Here is a 17481-nt window from a genome sequence, read left to right as displayed (position 1 = left end):
GTCTATGTCAGGAACTGTCCAGGGCAGCAGCAAATCCCTATAGAAAACCTCTCCTGCTCTCCAGACTGGAAAGAATACACCACTTCTTGCAGGACATACAGCAGCTGATAAGTACTGGAGATTATTAATAGAAGTAAATTGCAAATCACTGGCACTAGTTGATTTGAAAGAATAAAATTGGGGGGTCAAACAACTCCTTTAAATGTATGTGCCATTGCCTCCCAGCCCTGTCAATCACCATTGCCTTCCAGCCCTGTCAATCACCATTGCCTCCCAGCCCTGTCAATCACCATTGCCTCCCAGCCCTGTCAATCACCATTGCCTCCCAGCCCTGTCAATCACCGTTGCCTCCCAGCCCTGTAAATCACTCTTCTAGCTGGAGGCACTAATATCCCTCTGGCCACAAGAAGCTGCTCTCTCCCCCCCAGTGCTGCGGCATATGAGTGACATCACTTGTGCACTCGCAGAGCAGGAAGCTGGAGGGGAGCAGCAATGCAGCCGTGCAGCAGGTGAGTATGATCTTTTTTCCGTACTTCAGTTTTTATGGTCAGGAAACTCTTATGGTTTCCTGGCGTCTCCTAAAAGGCTTCCTGATCTGTGTTTTCTGACAGTAAAAATGGCGACAAAAGTGGGCTAAATCTGTCAGGAGTCACAGGGGTGGGGCTGTATGTAAGACCAGCGTATATGGGTACATTCCCCCCATGACCATAATCACCATCATCGACAAGTAGAGGAAGAGGAGGGGCTACAATGGTGTCCCCCAGCAGTGTATCCATCATTACCGCAGTCCAGTGCTATACATTCCCCTAGACATCTAGCAAGGTCTGTACTGATGCTGAACTGACACGGGTGGAGAAATGGGAGATGAGCAGAATTATGATTGCTGCTCTGGAGATGATAGGGGTGCAGGATAAGAAGGATGAGTATAAGGATTTGTAAGTGACTCAGCTGACCTATAAGATGCTTCACCATAAGTTACATTACAGCACAATATGTAAGGAACCTACCCGGAACTCTCCAATCACCGAATCAGTCCGGAGCGAGCGGGAGTCCAAGACCTGCAAATATAGAAGGAACATAGTATGGAGAGAATACAAGCACACAGCAGTATAGCCTTATATGTGGGGGGTGGGGAGGGGAGGTTCTGCAGCAGCTGAGGTGTAGGATGAGGTTCTGCAGCAGCTGAGGTGTATGAGGAGGTTCTGCAGCAGCTGAGGTGTATGAGGAGGTTCCTGCAGCAGCTGAGGTGTATGAGGAGGTTCTGCAGCAGCTGAGGTGTAGGATGAGGTTCTGTAGCAGCTGAGGTGTAATATGATGAGGTTCTGCAGCAGCTGAGGTGTAGGATGAGGTTCTGTAGCAGCTGAGGTGTAATATGATGAGGTTCTGCAGCAGCTGAGGTGTAGGATGAGGTTCTGCAGCAGCTGAGGTGTAGGATGAGGTTCTGCAGCAGCTGAGGTGTATGAGGAGGTTCTGCAGCAGCTGAGGTGTAGGATGAGGTTCTGCAGCAGCTGAGGTGTAGGATGAGGTTCTGCAGCAGCTGAGGTGTATGAGGAGGTTCTGCAGCAGCTGAGGTGTAGGATGAGGTTCTGCAGCAGCTGAGGTGTAGGATGAGGTTCTGCAGCAGCTGAGGTGTAGGATGAGGTTCTGCAGCAGCTGGGGTGTATGATAAGGTTCTGCAGCAGCTGAGGTGTAGGATGAGGTTCTGCAGCAGCTGAGGTGTAGGATGAGGTTCTGCAGCAGCTGAGGTGTATGATGAGGTTCTGCAGCAGCTGAGGTGTATGAGGAGGTTCTGCAGCAGCTGAGATGTATGATGAGGTTCTGCAGCAGCTGAGGTGTATGATGAGGTTCTGCAGCAGCTGAGGTGTATGAGGAGGTTCTGCAGCAGCTGGGGTGTATGATGAGGGTCTGCGGTAGTGTACGCTTCTATATAATACAAACCGCAGCCACGCCCCTTGTGCTGTGACAGCCCCACCCCCTGTGCTGCTACAGCCCCACCCCCTGTGCTGCTACAGCCCCACCCCCTGTGCTGCTACAGCCCTGCCCCCTGTGCTGTTACAGCCCCGCCCCCTGTGCTGTTACAGCCCCGCCCCCTGTGCTGCTACAGCCCCACCCCCTGTGCTGCTACAGCCCCACCCCCTGTGCTGCTACAGCCCTGCCCCCTGTGCTGTGACAGCCCCACCCCCTGTGCTGCTACAGCCCCACCCCCTGTGCTGCTACAGCCCTGCCCCCTGTGCTGTGACAGCCCCACCCCCTGTGCTGCTACAGCCCCACCCCCTGTGCTGCTACAGCCCCGCCCCCTGTGGATACTCACTGTCAGGAACACTGGTTCATCAAACAGCTCAGCCGGAGACTCAAAAAAGTTGAAGAAAAACGTCTAAAATGAAAAAACACAAAAGTGAAAACATAATCCATGTGACTGACAGCTCTGCCCAGTGCAGCAGGCCCCGCCCACAGCTGTTACCTCATCAAAGTATGGGCTGTTCCCCTTCCGTATCCGCGTTCTCTTGGTCTGACCGGCGACCGTCACCTTTACTACTGGTTTAATGTTGATGCCGAGCAGCTGCCTCCCCTCTATGACCCGAACCCGGATCTACAGAGACATCACAGAGACATCAATACTCCCATCCAGCTGATCATACTCCAGAGCTGCAATCACAAAGCTTTACACCTGGCATTCCCCGGTATTCCCCACATGTCCAGCGTCTTGTACAAGCCTTCCAGTACTTATCAGCTGCTGCATGTCCTGTAGCAAGTGGTGTATCCTCTCCAGTCTGACACAGTGCTCTCTGCTGCCACCTCTGTCCATGTCAGGAACTGTCCAGAGCAGCAGCAAATCCCCATAGAAAACCTCTCCTGACATGGACAGAGGGGACAGCAGAGGGCTCTGTGTCAGACTGGAGAGGATACACCACTTGCTGCAGGACATACAGCAGCTGATAAGTAATGGAAGACTGGAGATTTTTAAATAGAAGTAATTTACCATTCTATATAGCTTTCTGACACCAATTGATCAGAAAAATAAATAAATAATTAATTAAACATTTTGTCCGGAATTCCCCTTTAAGGATGTGTCTGTCTAAAAGAAGAATAGTGAGTGCAGCTCTGGAGTATAATACTCAGTATATATACAGAACAGTGACTGATCACTCTATAGTAGCAGGTGTATTTTATATAACATGTTGGAGTATACTGATTGCTGATCCTATCAGAAGTCTTCTTCCTTGTTGTGTGACCTACCTGGAAGTCCTGAGGTTTATTAGACAGCTGCTTCTTGGCTGCACCCTTCCTTTTCCTGATCCCCTGCACAGGGACGGCTGCCATAGGTCTCTTGGGAAGGCTAGGCTGCTCCGGCCCCGGCATAAGGGACACTGCATCCCCCTCATCTCCAGTGCCGGCCTGGTCTTCTGTGTCCTCCTCTACAGTTGTATCTAGAAAGAAAGAAGAATTACTGAGCTAATATACCTACTATGGGACATACAAGCAGCTGGATGTGTAATGAATAAGACTGACCACTGGAGGCCACTGTTACACTGGTGCAGTATAGGTCAGACATAAAAGCAGCTTGATGTGTAATGACTAAGACTGACCACTGGAGGCCACTGTTACAACAGTGCAGTATAGGACACACAAGCAGCTGGACATGTAATGACTAAGACTGACCACTGGAGGCCACTGTTACACTGGTGCAGTATAGGTCGGACATATAAGCAGCTGGATGTGTAATGACTAAGACTGACCACTGGAGGCCACTGTTACACCAGTGTAGTATAGGACATACAAGAAACATACAAGGACTTGGACGTGTAATGACTGTATGTGACCACTGGAGGCCACAGTTACACCAGTGCAGTATAGGACATACAAGAAACATACAAGCAGCTGGACATGTAATGACTGTATGTGACCACTGGAGGCCACTGTTATTCCAGTGCAGTATAGGACATACAAGAAACATACAAGGAGCTGGATGTGTAATGACTATATCTGACCACTGGAGGCCACTGTTACACCAGTGTAGTATAGGACATACAAGCAGCTGGACATGTAATGACTGTATCTGACCACTGGAGGCCACTGTTACACCAGTGCATAATGTGAAATTTCCATCTCTAAGATCCATTGAAGTCTAACCTGTGATGATAATCTCTATACAAATCCCTTCATTATTGTTATTATCTGTTCTCAGTCTGGAAAACAGTCTGGATCCTATATTTCTGATTATATCACATGGACGTACCAAACTGTAGCTGACTAACAGTATCCACATCGCTGAGAGACGGCGTGGGCTCCTTCACTGCCGGGACATTGGATGGTGGTGGATACACAGGTGCTGCCCCCGGTGGTGGGAAGTAGGAAATCTGCAAGGTTAGTGTGGCCTGAAAAATAGTGAGCGAGACGAGTTACTACGACGAGTACCGGAGACTGAGAGATAGTATCACTACTACATATCACCGCCCTCCTATCCCGCTCACACAGCGCACCCCCTACTCACCGGTATAACTACCCTCTCATCTGGAGACATGTTTATTGCTTTTTTTATGAGCATTTCTGTTTTTTATGGTGTTTTACAGATGTTTTCGCCTCGTTTTCTGCCCATCGTGTTTGTACGGATTTACGAGCAAACGAAATGGGCGGAAAGTATTAATAAAATGCTGCGTTACATCCAAAATGAGGAAACCAGCGGCCGGATGTAAAGCAGACAGTGACAGAGGCGAAGCCGCCAACCTCACCTCTCCATTACCAATCACTCCTCCCAGGAGGGATCCAATACAGGGACCAGTCACAGCTTAAAGGGGATCTCTCAGCTACAATTCATGCTGACACTGTTACATAGCTGTTAGATCAAGGAGACGTCTGGTACCTGTCATATATCTGTCTGTGCTTCCAGAATGTAAGACGCCTTTATTCTCTAGTATAATATGTCAAGGAGGCGTTCCCTACTGAGAGCTGTAATGCCTCCTCACTCCCCCTCCCATCCCTAGTGTTGCCTGACTAAGGGCCCTATTCCACCGGACCATTATCGTTCAGATTATCGTTAAATTGTTCAAATCTAAATGATAATCGTTGAATATCGTTTGAATAGCAGTTAACGACTATCGACCGAACGAGAAATTGTTGATCGTTCAATAAGACCTGGACCTATTTTTATCATTGCTCATTCGCAATGAATAAGACATCGTTCGGTCGTTCTCAGTAGTGACGAACGCAAAAGCGACGACAAGACAACCGCAAGAACGATTATCGTTCCATGTAAATGGGCAAACAATTTCAGGTCTTTCGTAATAACGGTCGTTTGGATCGTTTATCGTTAACGATTATGCGGACGATAATCGTTCCGGTGGGATAGGGCCCTAACAGTCCCAAGCAAAGGCAGAGATGAGAGGGGGAGTGAGGAGGCATTACTGCCTGCAGCATTTCAGGAGCTTGGGAACGCCTCTTTGACACTTTGTCCTAGATCAGGGATGGGCAACCTCGGCCCTCCATCTGTTGTAAAACTACAATTCCCATCATGCCTGGATAGCCAAAGCATGATGGGAATTGTAGTTTTGCAACAGCTGGAGGGCCAAAGCTTTCTCTTCCCTGTCCTAGAGAATAATAACACTTTTCTACAACCTGGAAGCACAGACGGATATATGAAAGGTAACAAGTGTCTCCTTGACCTAACAGCTATATAACAGTGTCAGCAGTTTGGAACCTGAATATCAGCGGACAGATTCCCTTTAAGGGCTCCATACACATTACAGATGTCCAATTTTAATGGAGCTTCCTCAACAGATGATGTCAGGAAGAGAAGTATTGGCCATGTTGGATTTCATCTGCCTGATTCCTTTGTTCTTATAGAGATAAGCTGCCAGAAGAATCTGCTTACCCCTCCTGCCTCCACTGAGCAGTCATGTGTGGGAGCATCAGCAGTGATAGGTGAGCTGAGCGGACGTCTCATGGGCTTCCTGACCTGACAGTCCGCTATGAAGTATCAGTCAAACCATTATGTGACTGGTGACGCCTTATGGACACTATGGGGTAACCGTGGATTCACACTACGTTTTTGCCATCTGTTTTTCCAAAAAAAAAAAACAGATGGAAAAATGGATACATTTGTGTGCATCCATTTTGATCAGTTTTTCCATTGACTTCCATAAAAAAAAAAGAAAAACGATCAATACGCATTTTTAACGTACACAAAATGTGTGTACGTTCATAAAAACCGATGCATTTTGAGCCATTTTCTTTATAACGGAAGTCAATAGAAAAACTGGTCAAAATGGATGCACATAAATGTATTCATTTTTCAATCTGTTTTTTCATCAGTTTTTTGGTAAAAACGGATGAAAAAAATGGATGGCAAAAACGTAGTGTGAACCCAGCCTAGGATCCCCTCATGACGCAGTGGTGTATATAATCTAGAAATCTGTTAAAACCAGTAAGGGGGAGATTTATTAAATATGGTGTAAAGTGAGACTGGCTCAGTCGCCCCTAGCAACCAATCAGATTCCACCTTTCATTCCTCACAGACTCTTTGGAAAATGAAAGGTGGAATCTGATTGGTTGCTAGGGGCAACTGAGCCAGTTTCACCTTACACCATGTCTGATAAATCTTCCCCCAAATGTTCAAATACGAGTGATGAAAAATCCCATAGGAGCCCTGATCTATAAAGCTTCTATACAGGATACAAGATAGAGAAGATGACAATGTCACTGGCAGTATATCTATGTATGATAGAGAGGACGCCTGTCCGGGTCACTAAAGTGACCCCATCATAAGAGCGCAGCTCCGGGGGCCGCAGGAAACTTCAAAGACTCAAAAGGATGAAGCAGCCGTATCCTCTATATACACCAGCCGTATCCTCTATATACCCCCCACTGTGTGTCCAGAGGAGCTAAATATAGACGGCGGATCAGATTATAATAGACAGGGGCTGCTGGGGCATATAAGCAGGGGCTGACTACAATGGCTGCTCTTATCTGGAGCCATGTATAACACTGTATATAGCCCTGTCCACACTCCCGGTAATATGGCGTATACAGTTATAGGGGCCGGACCCATCAGCCGTATCAGCCAGGGATCCCGGTCGCATCAACACATCACATTCCATAGCCAGAAATGGAAACACAGGCCGGAGAATGAGGGAAACCATCTGCCGCTCCTCCAGGACTAGTGTAATGATGGGGATTATAGTCTATACATCATATACAGGACATTTATACATAGCTACTGCTGTCTAAGTAGAAGAAACACGACGGGGGAGGTCTGGTATCACATAACTGGGAGGGGGGGCTGGTATTACAAAGTTGGGGGGGGGGGTTATATATATATATATATATATATATATATATTACATATATATATATATATATATATATATATATATATATATATATATAAAAACCTAGAGTCTTCGAGAACTTATCAGCTGCTGTATGTCCTGCAGGAAGGGGTGTATTCTTTCCAATATGACACAGTGCCCTCTGCTGCCACTTCTGACCATGTCAGGAACTGTCCAGAGCAGCAGCAAATCCCCACAGAAAACCTCTCCTGACATGGACAGAGGGGACAGCAGAGAGAACTGTGTCAGACTGGAAAGAATACACCACTTCCTGCAGGACACACATCAGCTGATAAGTATTGGAAGACTTAAGATTTTTAAACAGAAGTACATTACAAAACTATATAACTTTTTGAAACTAGTTGATTTAAAGAAGTACCCCTTTAAAGGGGACCCGTCACATGTAAATGCTAACTAAGCTATTAGCATCTTGTTATAGAGGAGAAGGAGCTGAGCGGATTGACATATAACTTTCTAGAAAAAGATTCAGTATAGCTTGTTACTTATTGATTGAAATCTCTGATGTTTCCATGTTACGAGTCCAGTCCATTGAGTGACTCCGCCCACTGGACTCCATAACACAGAATGATCAGAGATTTTAATCAACATGTTTTACTGAATCTTTTCCCACAAAGTTATATATCAATCTGCTCAGCTCTTCCTGCTCTATAACATGATGCTGATAGATTAGATAGCACTGTCTTGGTGACAGGTTCCATTTAAACTGTGTAGACGATTTGATGCAAACACTAGAGATGAGCGGTACTGGAGCATGCTGAAGTACGATCGCTCAGTATTGAAATATCGGCGGCTGAAGAACAGGATGCAGCTCTAGGGAGTCCCGGAAAACCATCCACCTTCTTCATCCACCAATATTCAAATGCTGAGCGATCCAATTCCAGTATGCCCCAGTACTGCTCATTGCTAATAAACACCACAAACAGCATAGCAAACCATAGTGTTATTATGGTGGTCTCCGGGCCCCTACGTGCCGCCACTCACCCCGGTGCTCATCTTCTTGCCGTCCAGCAGCGGAGAGTTATATGTCGCTGTCAGGTTGGGAGAATTGAATAAATCCCGTAGGGGAACCCTGGTCTCTCCCAGCAACCTGCCATAAAGAACATATACATGAGATTATATAAATTCACTCCGATTTATTCTTACATCGTTTTATATTATATAGTATGTAAATGAGACTGTAGGTTCCAATGTATTTAACTAAAGCTCTGGTCCCATCTCACGTGAGCCTCAATATCCCCTCACACATAAGGCTCAGACATAACTATACAGGGCGTCAGCACAGGGCTTCCCCGGGCAAGTGCCGGGGCCCATAGTGCCTCTAGGGGCCCAGAGAGGGACCTGGTGTTCTAATGTTCAGCCCACTCACGGTAGCGCAGGGTGGAGGAGACAGAGCAGGTCCTGCACAGAGGGAGAAAAGGGTGAAGGACCTGATCACATGACCTGAAGGTCCTCAACTTCACAGTGTGGAGAGCAGCCTGACAGAGAGGAAGAGGGAGAAGACTGAGCTGTAGTGAGTGTAATGTGTGTTTGTGTATGTTAGTGGTGTCTCAAGTGATGATGCATAGTGGACAGCTGAGACTCTGTCGCCCAAGGGCCCACAAAAACCTGGAGCCGGCCCAGCTCATAGCCATAACCTATAGCTCACTCATAAGGCTCTGACATATGTTGCTGTATGGCCACCCATTGGCCAAAACATGTATATAGGGCACGCTTCTATACAGTATATACCTGTGTATAACACCCTGTAAGATGCTTTTTTGGTCTCTTTTGGGTAATGAAGAGGCCTATGGATACTTTCTGCGTATGGATAGTAGTTTGCCGCAAGAAAATAACCCCACTCTATATGACGCCGTATGCACATCGTAGGTGGAGGTCCGCCAATGAGGACACCCACTTATTAGCCAGATAAGTGGAATGCTTAAAAAAAGCATCTCTCACCATGGTGGACCCAGTAGATCTAACCATTATACCGGCTCCTATTTATTCACAGCACCAGTATGTAATACACTGCAATACTACAAAGAAAAGAATGTTCTCTTAAAGGGACGGTGTCCTGTTATACACAGTATATAAGATGTCCTGTTACTATAGACAGTATATAAGATGTCCTGTTACTATAGACAGTATATAAGATGTCCTGTTACTATAGACAGTATATAAGATGTCCTGTTACTATAGACGGTATATAAGATGTCCTGTTACTATAGACGGTATATAAGATGTCCTGTTACTATAGACAGTATATAAGATGTCCTGTTACTATAGACGGTATATAAGATGTCCTGTTACTATAGACGGTATATAAGATGTCCTGTTACTATAGACAGTATATAAGATGTCCTGTTACTATAGACAGTATATAAGATGTCCTGTTACTATAGACAGTATACAAGATGTCCTGTTACTATTGTCAGTGTGATATCTCTAAGTAGGTTTATTCCTACACACACCCAGGAAACCAGCCGGTTACACACTGGTGGACCTCCATAGTGTGGAAAGGCGATTTGTTGCTTGTGCAGGTATATAAAGGAGTCGGATGTTGTTTCACCTGCTCTTCCATTCTTTCAATCATTGTAATGTAACACATGATAAGCTATAAGGAATGCGATCTTCAGTATAATGGAAACACTACTAAAACATTGAGAAAAACACGTCAGTGAGCATGCATCCAACATGAAAGACCCACCATCACGCAACGCGTCTGGAGCGTCTAGACATGCACAAGTTCATCAGGGAAATTTACATAGCTTCAAAGTAATATCCCTTAAAAAAATCTCTCAAGTCTTCCAGTATGTATCTGCTGCTATGTGTCCTGCAGGAAGTGTTCTATTGTATCCAGTCTGACACAGTGCTCTCTGCTGCCACCTCTGTCCATGTCAGGAACTGTCCAGAGCAGCAGCAAATCCCCATAGAAAACCTCTCCTGCTCTGGACAGTTCCTGGCATGGACAGAGGTGGCAGCAGAGAGCACTGTGTCACCACTTCCTGCAGGACCTACCTCCCTGTCATGTTTCTGGAGTCACTCCATTGTCTGGAAGATAGTGCCCTTCTTCCATATCTATCCACAGTTATCAGAGGAACCAGGGTGCGCCAAAAACCTTCCCCTCATCATATCCACCAGCCTGAACTGTTCACACCTGACAGGAAAGTTTTATCAATTTTTGCTACCTGTGCCATATTCTGACCTTCTCATCAGCATGGTGCCAAAAGGATTAAGATTCATCCGATCAGGCCATGTTTCTCCACAGAGTACTGGACCCATCTGACCAGGCCATGTTACTCCATGGAAATCTGGACCCAACTGACCAGGCCATGTTTCTCCACAGAGTACTGGACCCATCTGACCAGCCATGTTACTCCATGGAGATCTGGACCCAACTGACCAGGCCATGTTTCTCCACAGAGTACTGGACCCATCTGACCAGCCATGTTACTCCATGGAGATCTGGACCCAATTGACCAGGCCATGTTTCTCCACAGAGATCTGGACCCATCTGACTGATTCATCTTTCTTCACAGAGATCTGTTTGGCTTAGACTCTCTTCTACATGGAAGCAGCCCAACATTCACCCTTGGTTTCTTTAACCCTAGGAGATCATGCTTTATGATTGAGGAAGCCATGGGGAGCCATTTACCCATTTATGAATGGATGTCAACAAAATGCATTGACTGACCATGTCCACCACACCACCTTTAGAGGGTTTGTCCTTGTTCTGTTTCTTAAAGAGGGAACCTGGGCTGAGGACATGAGAATTTTGTTCAAGTTTCGTTTTTATAAAAGTTGAAGACCTCAATAAAAACCTAAGATGAAAAGCTCCTTGCTATGTAAGCCCCCGGTAATGAAGTTCTCTTGTAATGCGAGTACAGCCACAGTCTTCGAAAGGAAATTTACACCTTGGCTGAGAGATCAAGGACCATTAATTCTCACACTTCTCCTGGCGCACACACAATAAAGAGGGCCATCTTATTAATAATGTCTACAATGTCTACAATGTCTGCCCCTTAAGGAATTGGAGTCCTCTCCAGAAGGAACAAACACAGGAAATGGATGGAGGAAGCTTCGGTGACAGCCGCTGAGTTAGTGCGGGAAACTCTCTTCTCGAGTAAACTTAAGGTGACTCGAATAACATCTTATCGTTCTGCTATTTTTATAGAAGACGCTCAATATAAATAACTTTACTCATAGACATTGGCGTCTCTCTACAGGAGCAAGAAAAAGCTGCAGGAAATATCCAGCAAAATTCCTAGGCTACACCCATGGGGTTAGACAGGGCAACACCTGACACAAAACCCTTAACATTTCTAATGTAATGACTGACACTTTCAACCCACAGAGCTGGCAGATACATTACTGATATATACCTTATACACAGACATGAGTATCTACCGCCACACCAATTTGTGCATCTGAATAAAAACATGAAACAACTCTGCAAACAGACTTTGTATCTCCATGGTAACAGACTACAAACAAGCCCTGTGTAGTCTGATCTTCCTTCAGTCAGGCTCCCTTCTATCTGTCCCTGACATATGACTTACATTGAGTAGGTTAGAAAGTAGCTAGCAAAAAGCTGGTCACTTCACTTATCGCAGTTGTCTTTCCTTAAGGTCCCCATACACTTTATACTCTTGTCGGCTGTCGGTATAAGGAGTATGGGGCTCTCCTGACGGACCAATGACAAATGATGTAATTGGAGATAGGGGTTGGGTGTGAGAGAAAATCCTGAATGTCTGAACCCTTTCTTTTGGGAGAGATAAGCCGCAGCCAGAGCTCACTGGCTGCAGACTACACCTCCCCATAGAGAACACAAGAACTCTGGGCCATGCTGAACGCTCCTGCGTTTGGGGAGGAAGAGGGATGGACGGAGGAGATAATTGACAGCCAGATGATGGTCCGGTCATCAGTTATTAAAAGTGTATGGGGACCTTTAGCCTGAGCTGTGGTTTCTAGTACCCCTAGGAAAGAATGGCAGAACACTATGACAAGCAGACAGTCACAAGAGAAACACACAAGCATGTATCCACAATACCAGCAAATAATAAGAACAGCAACTCGTATAACAAAAGATGACGTAAACTAGAGATGAAGGAAGGGATGATTGTGAATAATAATGATGGCTAAATGAAGCAGAACACTAACCGTTCTTACTCTTTACCTACACCTATTTTCTCATCTCATCACTGGAAAAACCAACCTAACTGTCCCTGCAATGTCCCTATGGAAACCCTGAACCAACCCTCCCTAGCAGAAACAACACAAAGGCTCTAAGACCCAGAGAAACGAAGCTGAGAAAAACCTAAACTATTGAAACTTGCAGTAAAACAGGATCAAACCCACAGGAACTTCCAAATACAAAACCAGGATACACAAGAAGAAGCGAGAAATATCCAAGCAAACAAGATAAAGAGGAAAAGAACCATACTGTTATACAGGAAATATGGTGTGCAATATAACAGAGCACATGCTATAATCCACACAGAGCATAGGTTATAATCCAAACAGGACAGCACAAACCCGAAATATATAAGGAGGGCTCAGCTATCAGAAACTCCAATTTAATAATCCAGGGCTGGCAATTAAAGTAACCAGAGCAATGGATGAGCTGTAATACATTGGCAGAGGGACTGTCCCATCCGACTAGTAGCTGGATAATTCCTGCTATATTCCTGCAGGAGTTTACCCCTCCTTGTCACCTCCTGCTGATTCAGTGTCTGCATCCCCCAATCTCAGTCATGGCACTCAAGGCAATGGCACATATAATTTGTAGGGATGCATTTGTTTGCAGCTTCGGATGTGACAGGAGTAATAGGAAGATGATGGAATACAACCAGGATGCATGATGGGAAGCCACAAGGACATTAGAAAGCAGACAGCTCCATCATCAATATCCTACAGGTAAGTGAGGAGATTTCCCTCCAATAAATGAAAAGCACAGGCAGCTAATGTGTGGTTTACCGACAGAGCCAAGACACCCGACTATCCAGCCAGTTATCGACTGGAGGAGATCAATATACAAGTAAGACTTCCACTCGAGGTAAAAGCTTCCATAGAATCATGTTCTGATGGATTCTGGCACTGTATACCCTGGCTGAAACTCTTAATAACGAACCAATGTTCATGTGTTCCCTATAAGACGGAAGGGTTAACCCGCCATAGGCTTTTGGGGTTAGTGGGTTAAAATGCATTATACTCAACCCCTATTAACATCTGTCATGGAGAGTTGTGAGGCCTCCATACCTGAACCTTCCGCTAGCCCAGTGCTTCTCAATTCCAGTCCTCAGGCCTCACCAACAGGTCATGTTTTGAGGATTTCCCATACAAAGAACACCTGTGATAATACCTGTGAAATACTAAGGAAATCCTTAAAAATTGACCTGTTGGTGAGGCCTGCAGACTGGAATTGAGAAGCACTGCACTAGCCTATGGTCTTTTGGGCAATGTCCTTTCCTGGAAAGATTGTTTGTGGGCTAGGACTATCAGAGAAGCAGAGATGTGAGGCCTCTAAACACAATAGGAGTCAACCTGGTTTCCATCATGACGAACATGCAGGGACCACATACAGAAATGGGGACCTCTTGGTGCATTCCAACACAGTCATCATCTCAAAAGAGGAAGGCCTGGTATTGATCAACTATCCTCATTCTTCCCACCTCTTGTAGAAAAGACCTTCTTTGGGTTTGCCCATTCAATGGTCATCATAACCATCATAACCGCCTAGCAATCGTCGTCCCAGAGCTTGTGTACACTCCATTGTGCCATGGGCCCTCCCCCTACATTACCAGCTCCCCGGCTTCCTGATGTCTAATGAATCACTTCTGCTCATTTCCATTCAGGATACTTAGTCACAAGAATAAAAATAAAGGATGGAGCAATAACTGAAATATATTACCACATATCTGTATAACGGTTTGCGAAAGAAGATGTAACAGAATTGTGGTTGCAGACATGAAAAAACATCTATTGGAGAAGACTTTCTTGTAATATGTATGGAGGGAAGCCATAGAAAATAAAATATAATGGACAATTCCGGTACTGGGATACACAGTTATACCTATGGTGTAATGACTTCCTAAACCTCCTGCAACTGCAACAGAAAAAAATGGGACATGAAGAGTTTTAGCTAGCTGATCATTTGGCTTTCGAGGAACTAAGCTCCCGTCTGAGGAACCCCTACCCTCTACTCATTGAGGAGCTGACGTGTATGGGGGGGTCGAAAGCTTTTGGTACAGTTTGTCATGTGTGCTCTTTTATGCCGCCAAACTAAGCTTCCTTGGTGTCCATGTCGCCATGTTTGGGGAGAAAGAGGAAGTAGACCAAGCTAACAACTCTTGGGTCCAACACAAAGTGCATGTGCACCCTTGATTTCAAGCCTTTCAAAACTGGTATTCTCCCTTATCACATACTCAAAAGACATGCCTTAGACACCTGATCGATACATGTCCAACCACTGTGGCCTTCACCTATATATAGAATGAAGGTCTCCCAACCCCTGTCCAGGCCCATGGCTTTTTCCATTCACTTCTAAAGCTATCAACGAGACATGTAGAAACTTTTAAGGTTAGAAAACGCTGTAAGCCACACTTGCTATGTCCACCTTATCTTTAGAGATGAGCGAATCAGCCGGATTTCTGGTTCGTATGAATCAGAAATCTCGACGGCTGACTCCCGCTGTCTGTTCCCTCCGTGCAGCGGGTGGATACATCGTAAGGAACGCCTGGAAAACTGGGATACAGCCATTGGCACTGGCTGTATCCCAGTTTTTCAGGCGTTCCTTACGATGTATCCACCCGCTGCACGGAGGGAGCAGGCAGCGGAAGTCAGCCACCGAGATTTCTGATTCATACGAACCAGAAATCCGTCTGATTCGCTCATCTCTACTTATCTTTAGACAAAATATCTTGCCGATCTGCTATACACATGGAAGAGCCATGAATCAAGCCTGATCCTATAGATGATACTGGTGTAAGAAGCATCAGCTGGTTGACCTCTCCGACCGAAATCATTGGGTTTGGCCAAGAAGTGTCTGATGTGAGTGAAGGCCTTCAGAAGACTTTGAATACTTTTCCTGATTCCAGACAGTTATTAGATCCAGCAGCTGATATCTTATGGCCATTGTTTTATGCTATTTTTCTAACCCGTCTTGTTTTATTCTACACTGAACTGTTATATCCTCTAGACCACTGTTGTTTTGTTAATGTAAACTTTCCCGGATTTTGTAGCTAGTCCGGCGGTGCCATGAGATGTAATCACTCCCATCAGGAAGCCTGGGTACTGCTAATGTACAGCGAGATCACTCAGCACAATAACAAGACCTCCGACACCCAGAAGAATGTCTCTGAAGACGAAAAGAGAAAAAAAGCAAGATACCAAGTGTTTTGTTTTTTTATAGAATAGACAAAAAAAATTGACATGAATGCTAAAACACCTGTTCCAAATCCTACATATATATAGCAGAAAACAATTGGGAACAGTTATCAATGAACTCAGTTATCATTAAGGTACCAATGTTACGTGCCATCTGTCCACTGTGGATGATGGGCATCTAAACCGGCCATACACAATATCCTGTTATACATGATAATACAGTATCTGCTCATAACGCATGAAAATAAAGGTCGCGGGCTGCACAATGACCAGTGATGTTCTCATTGATCGGCTTTCATTTAATAAACCTTCACATGGCTCAATCAGCTGAAAGTCACTCTATGTTCACACATATGTTCATTCAATGGCTGATCGCTGGCCCTTTCACATAGGCCGATCATCGCTTTCAAAGTTCAATCGCCCGATTATCGGCCTGCGTCTCCTCAGTCTCCTCCAGCATCGCACTCTGTACTGTTGGGGGGCAAGAACCCCAAAGCTCTAACCTGTGCAAAATTACAGCTCCAAGCAAGTTTTAGACAAGTAGGCCCTAGATCATTGGTCTTCAACCTGTGGCCCAACTGTCCTAGAACAATGCTGACCAAGCTCTGGCTCTCCAGTTGCGAAACCACAACTCCTAGCAAGGTCTAGATAGGCAGGCATTATCAGATCCTAGATATCTATCCAGTTGTTTTTAAACAATATCCCTACCAGGGCCTAGATAAGCAGGCCTAGCAGGTTCTATATCAAGGGTCTCTACTTTGTGGCTCTACAGTTCTTGTGAAACCACTACTCCCAGTATGAGCTAGATTACCAGTACCAAATGAGCTGTGCCTGTAGCTAATGTCATAGTCATTTGAAGATGTAATTTTACAAGACCAACAGGCTGGGGACCATGGAACATTGTCCTAAATGGTCCTATAGGGATGATGACTTATAAATTCCTGTGGATTGTTCACAGTCTGGTATTACTTTCACGAGAGCAGATTCCTCCTGTTTAATAGGCAACTTAAGTTTGAGTTTGATGAGGGGGCGGTGACGCAAGACTTGTATTATACGGAATTAGCAGTCCTGAGAATGACTCTCTCAGCCACCGTGGTGGATGTAATAAGAGGACAATGGCCGATTCCCCATTCCCTCTGGGAGACTGCATGGACAGATTATAAAAGATCCGGTGTCTCCTGATACAGGGGAGAGTGTGGGGTCAGCAGTGCAATAACATATTATGTACAGCAAAGAAAGCATAACCATGGTAAGACTTAGGGCCGTATTACACGGCCGAAATAATGCCGTAAGCAAGTGTCCATCTGCTAGATCAGCGCTAATTTACAAAGTCTACCGGACGGCTCAATGATCGTTAATCAAGGGATATACATAGACAGCGCCGTGGCCAGTGATTGGCTGAGCAGCCTGTCACTTCAGAGATGGGTGTAGAAGTTTCAGCAGTGGCTCTGGTCAGCTGAGGATGACACAGGGGAGCCTGGACAGGTAAGTATACAACTTGATTATTCTCCATAAACTTTAATCAGCCGTAGGCCCATGATTTTTTAGCATGCTGAAAGATAAAGATCAGCCAATGATTGGCTCCTCAGCCGGTCGCTGTGCAGTGTTTCCCCAATGCGTGTGTGCCACTGCTGTATTTAGCCCATCTGTAGGTCAGTACTGTTGCCTGTATATGCTCTGGGATGAAGGGTCACATTCTGTACTCCCACCACTAGATGTCACTATGTCCTATAGACTTTATGTAGCACAGCTGAAGAAAGCTAGACAAATG

General features: G+C 45.5%; 1 protein-coding gene across 9 annotated transcripts in view; it reads right to left on the bottom strand.

Annotated features, from left to right (window-relative positions):
• DYSF (dysferlin) overlaps nt 1-17481 on the bottom strand; it is a 203515-nt gene that overhangs the window by 149078 nt on the left and 36956 nt on the right. For all 9 annotated transcript variants that reach the window (XM_069977165.1, XM_069977169.1, XM_069977161.1 and 6 more), the window contains exons 4-9: nt 8328-8433; nt 4238-4376; nt 3238-3428; nt 2462-2590; nt 2312-2374; nt 1008-1058 (exon numbers count right to left, since the gene is read on the bottom strand). In XM_069977165.1, the coding sequence (XP_069833266.1) occupies nt 1008-1058; nt 2312-2374; nt 2462-2590; nt 3238-3428; nt 4238-4376; nt 8328-8433 (679 nt within the window). The remainder of the gene's footprint in view (nt 1-1007; nt 1059-2311; nt 2375-2461; nt 2591-3237; nt 3429-4237; nt 4377-8327; nt 8434-17481) is intronic.

Source organism: Dendropsophus ebraccatus, chromosome 7 (genome assembly GCF_027789765.1).
Source record: "Dendropsophus ebraccatus isolate aDenEbr1 chromosome 7, aDenEbr1.pat, whole genome shotgun sequence".
Taxonomy (NCBI): Eukaryota; Metazoa; Chordata; class Amphibia; order Anura; family Hylidae; genus Dendropsophus; species Dendropsophus ebraccatus.
Note: the sequence above shows the minus strand (reverse complement) of the source record. Positions and strands in the feature narration are given on the sequence as shown.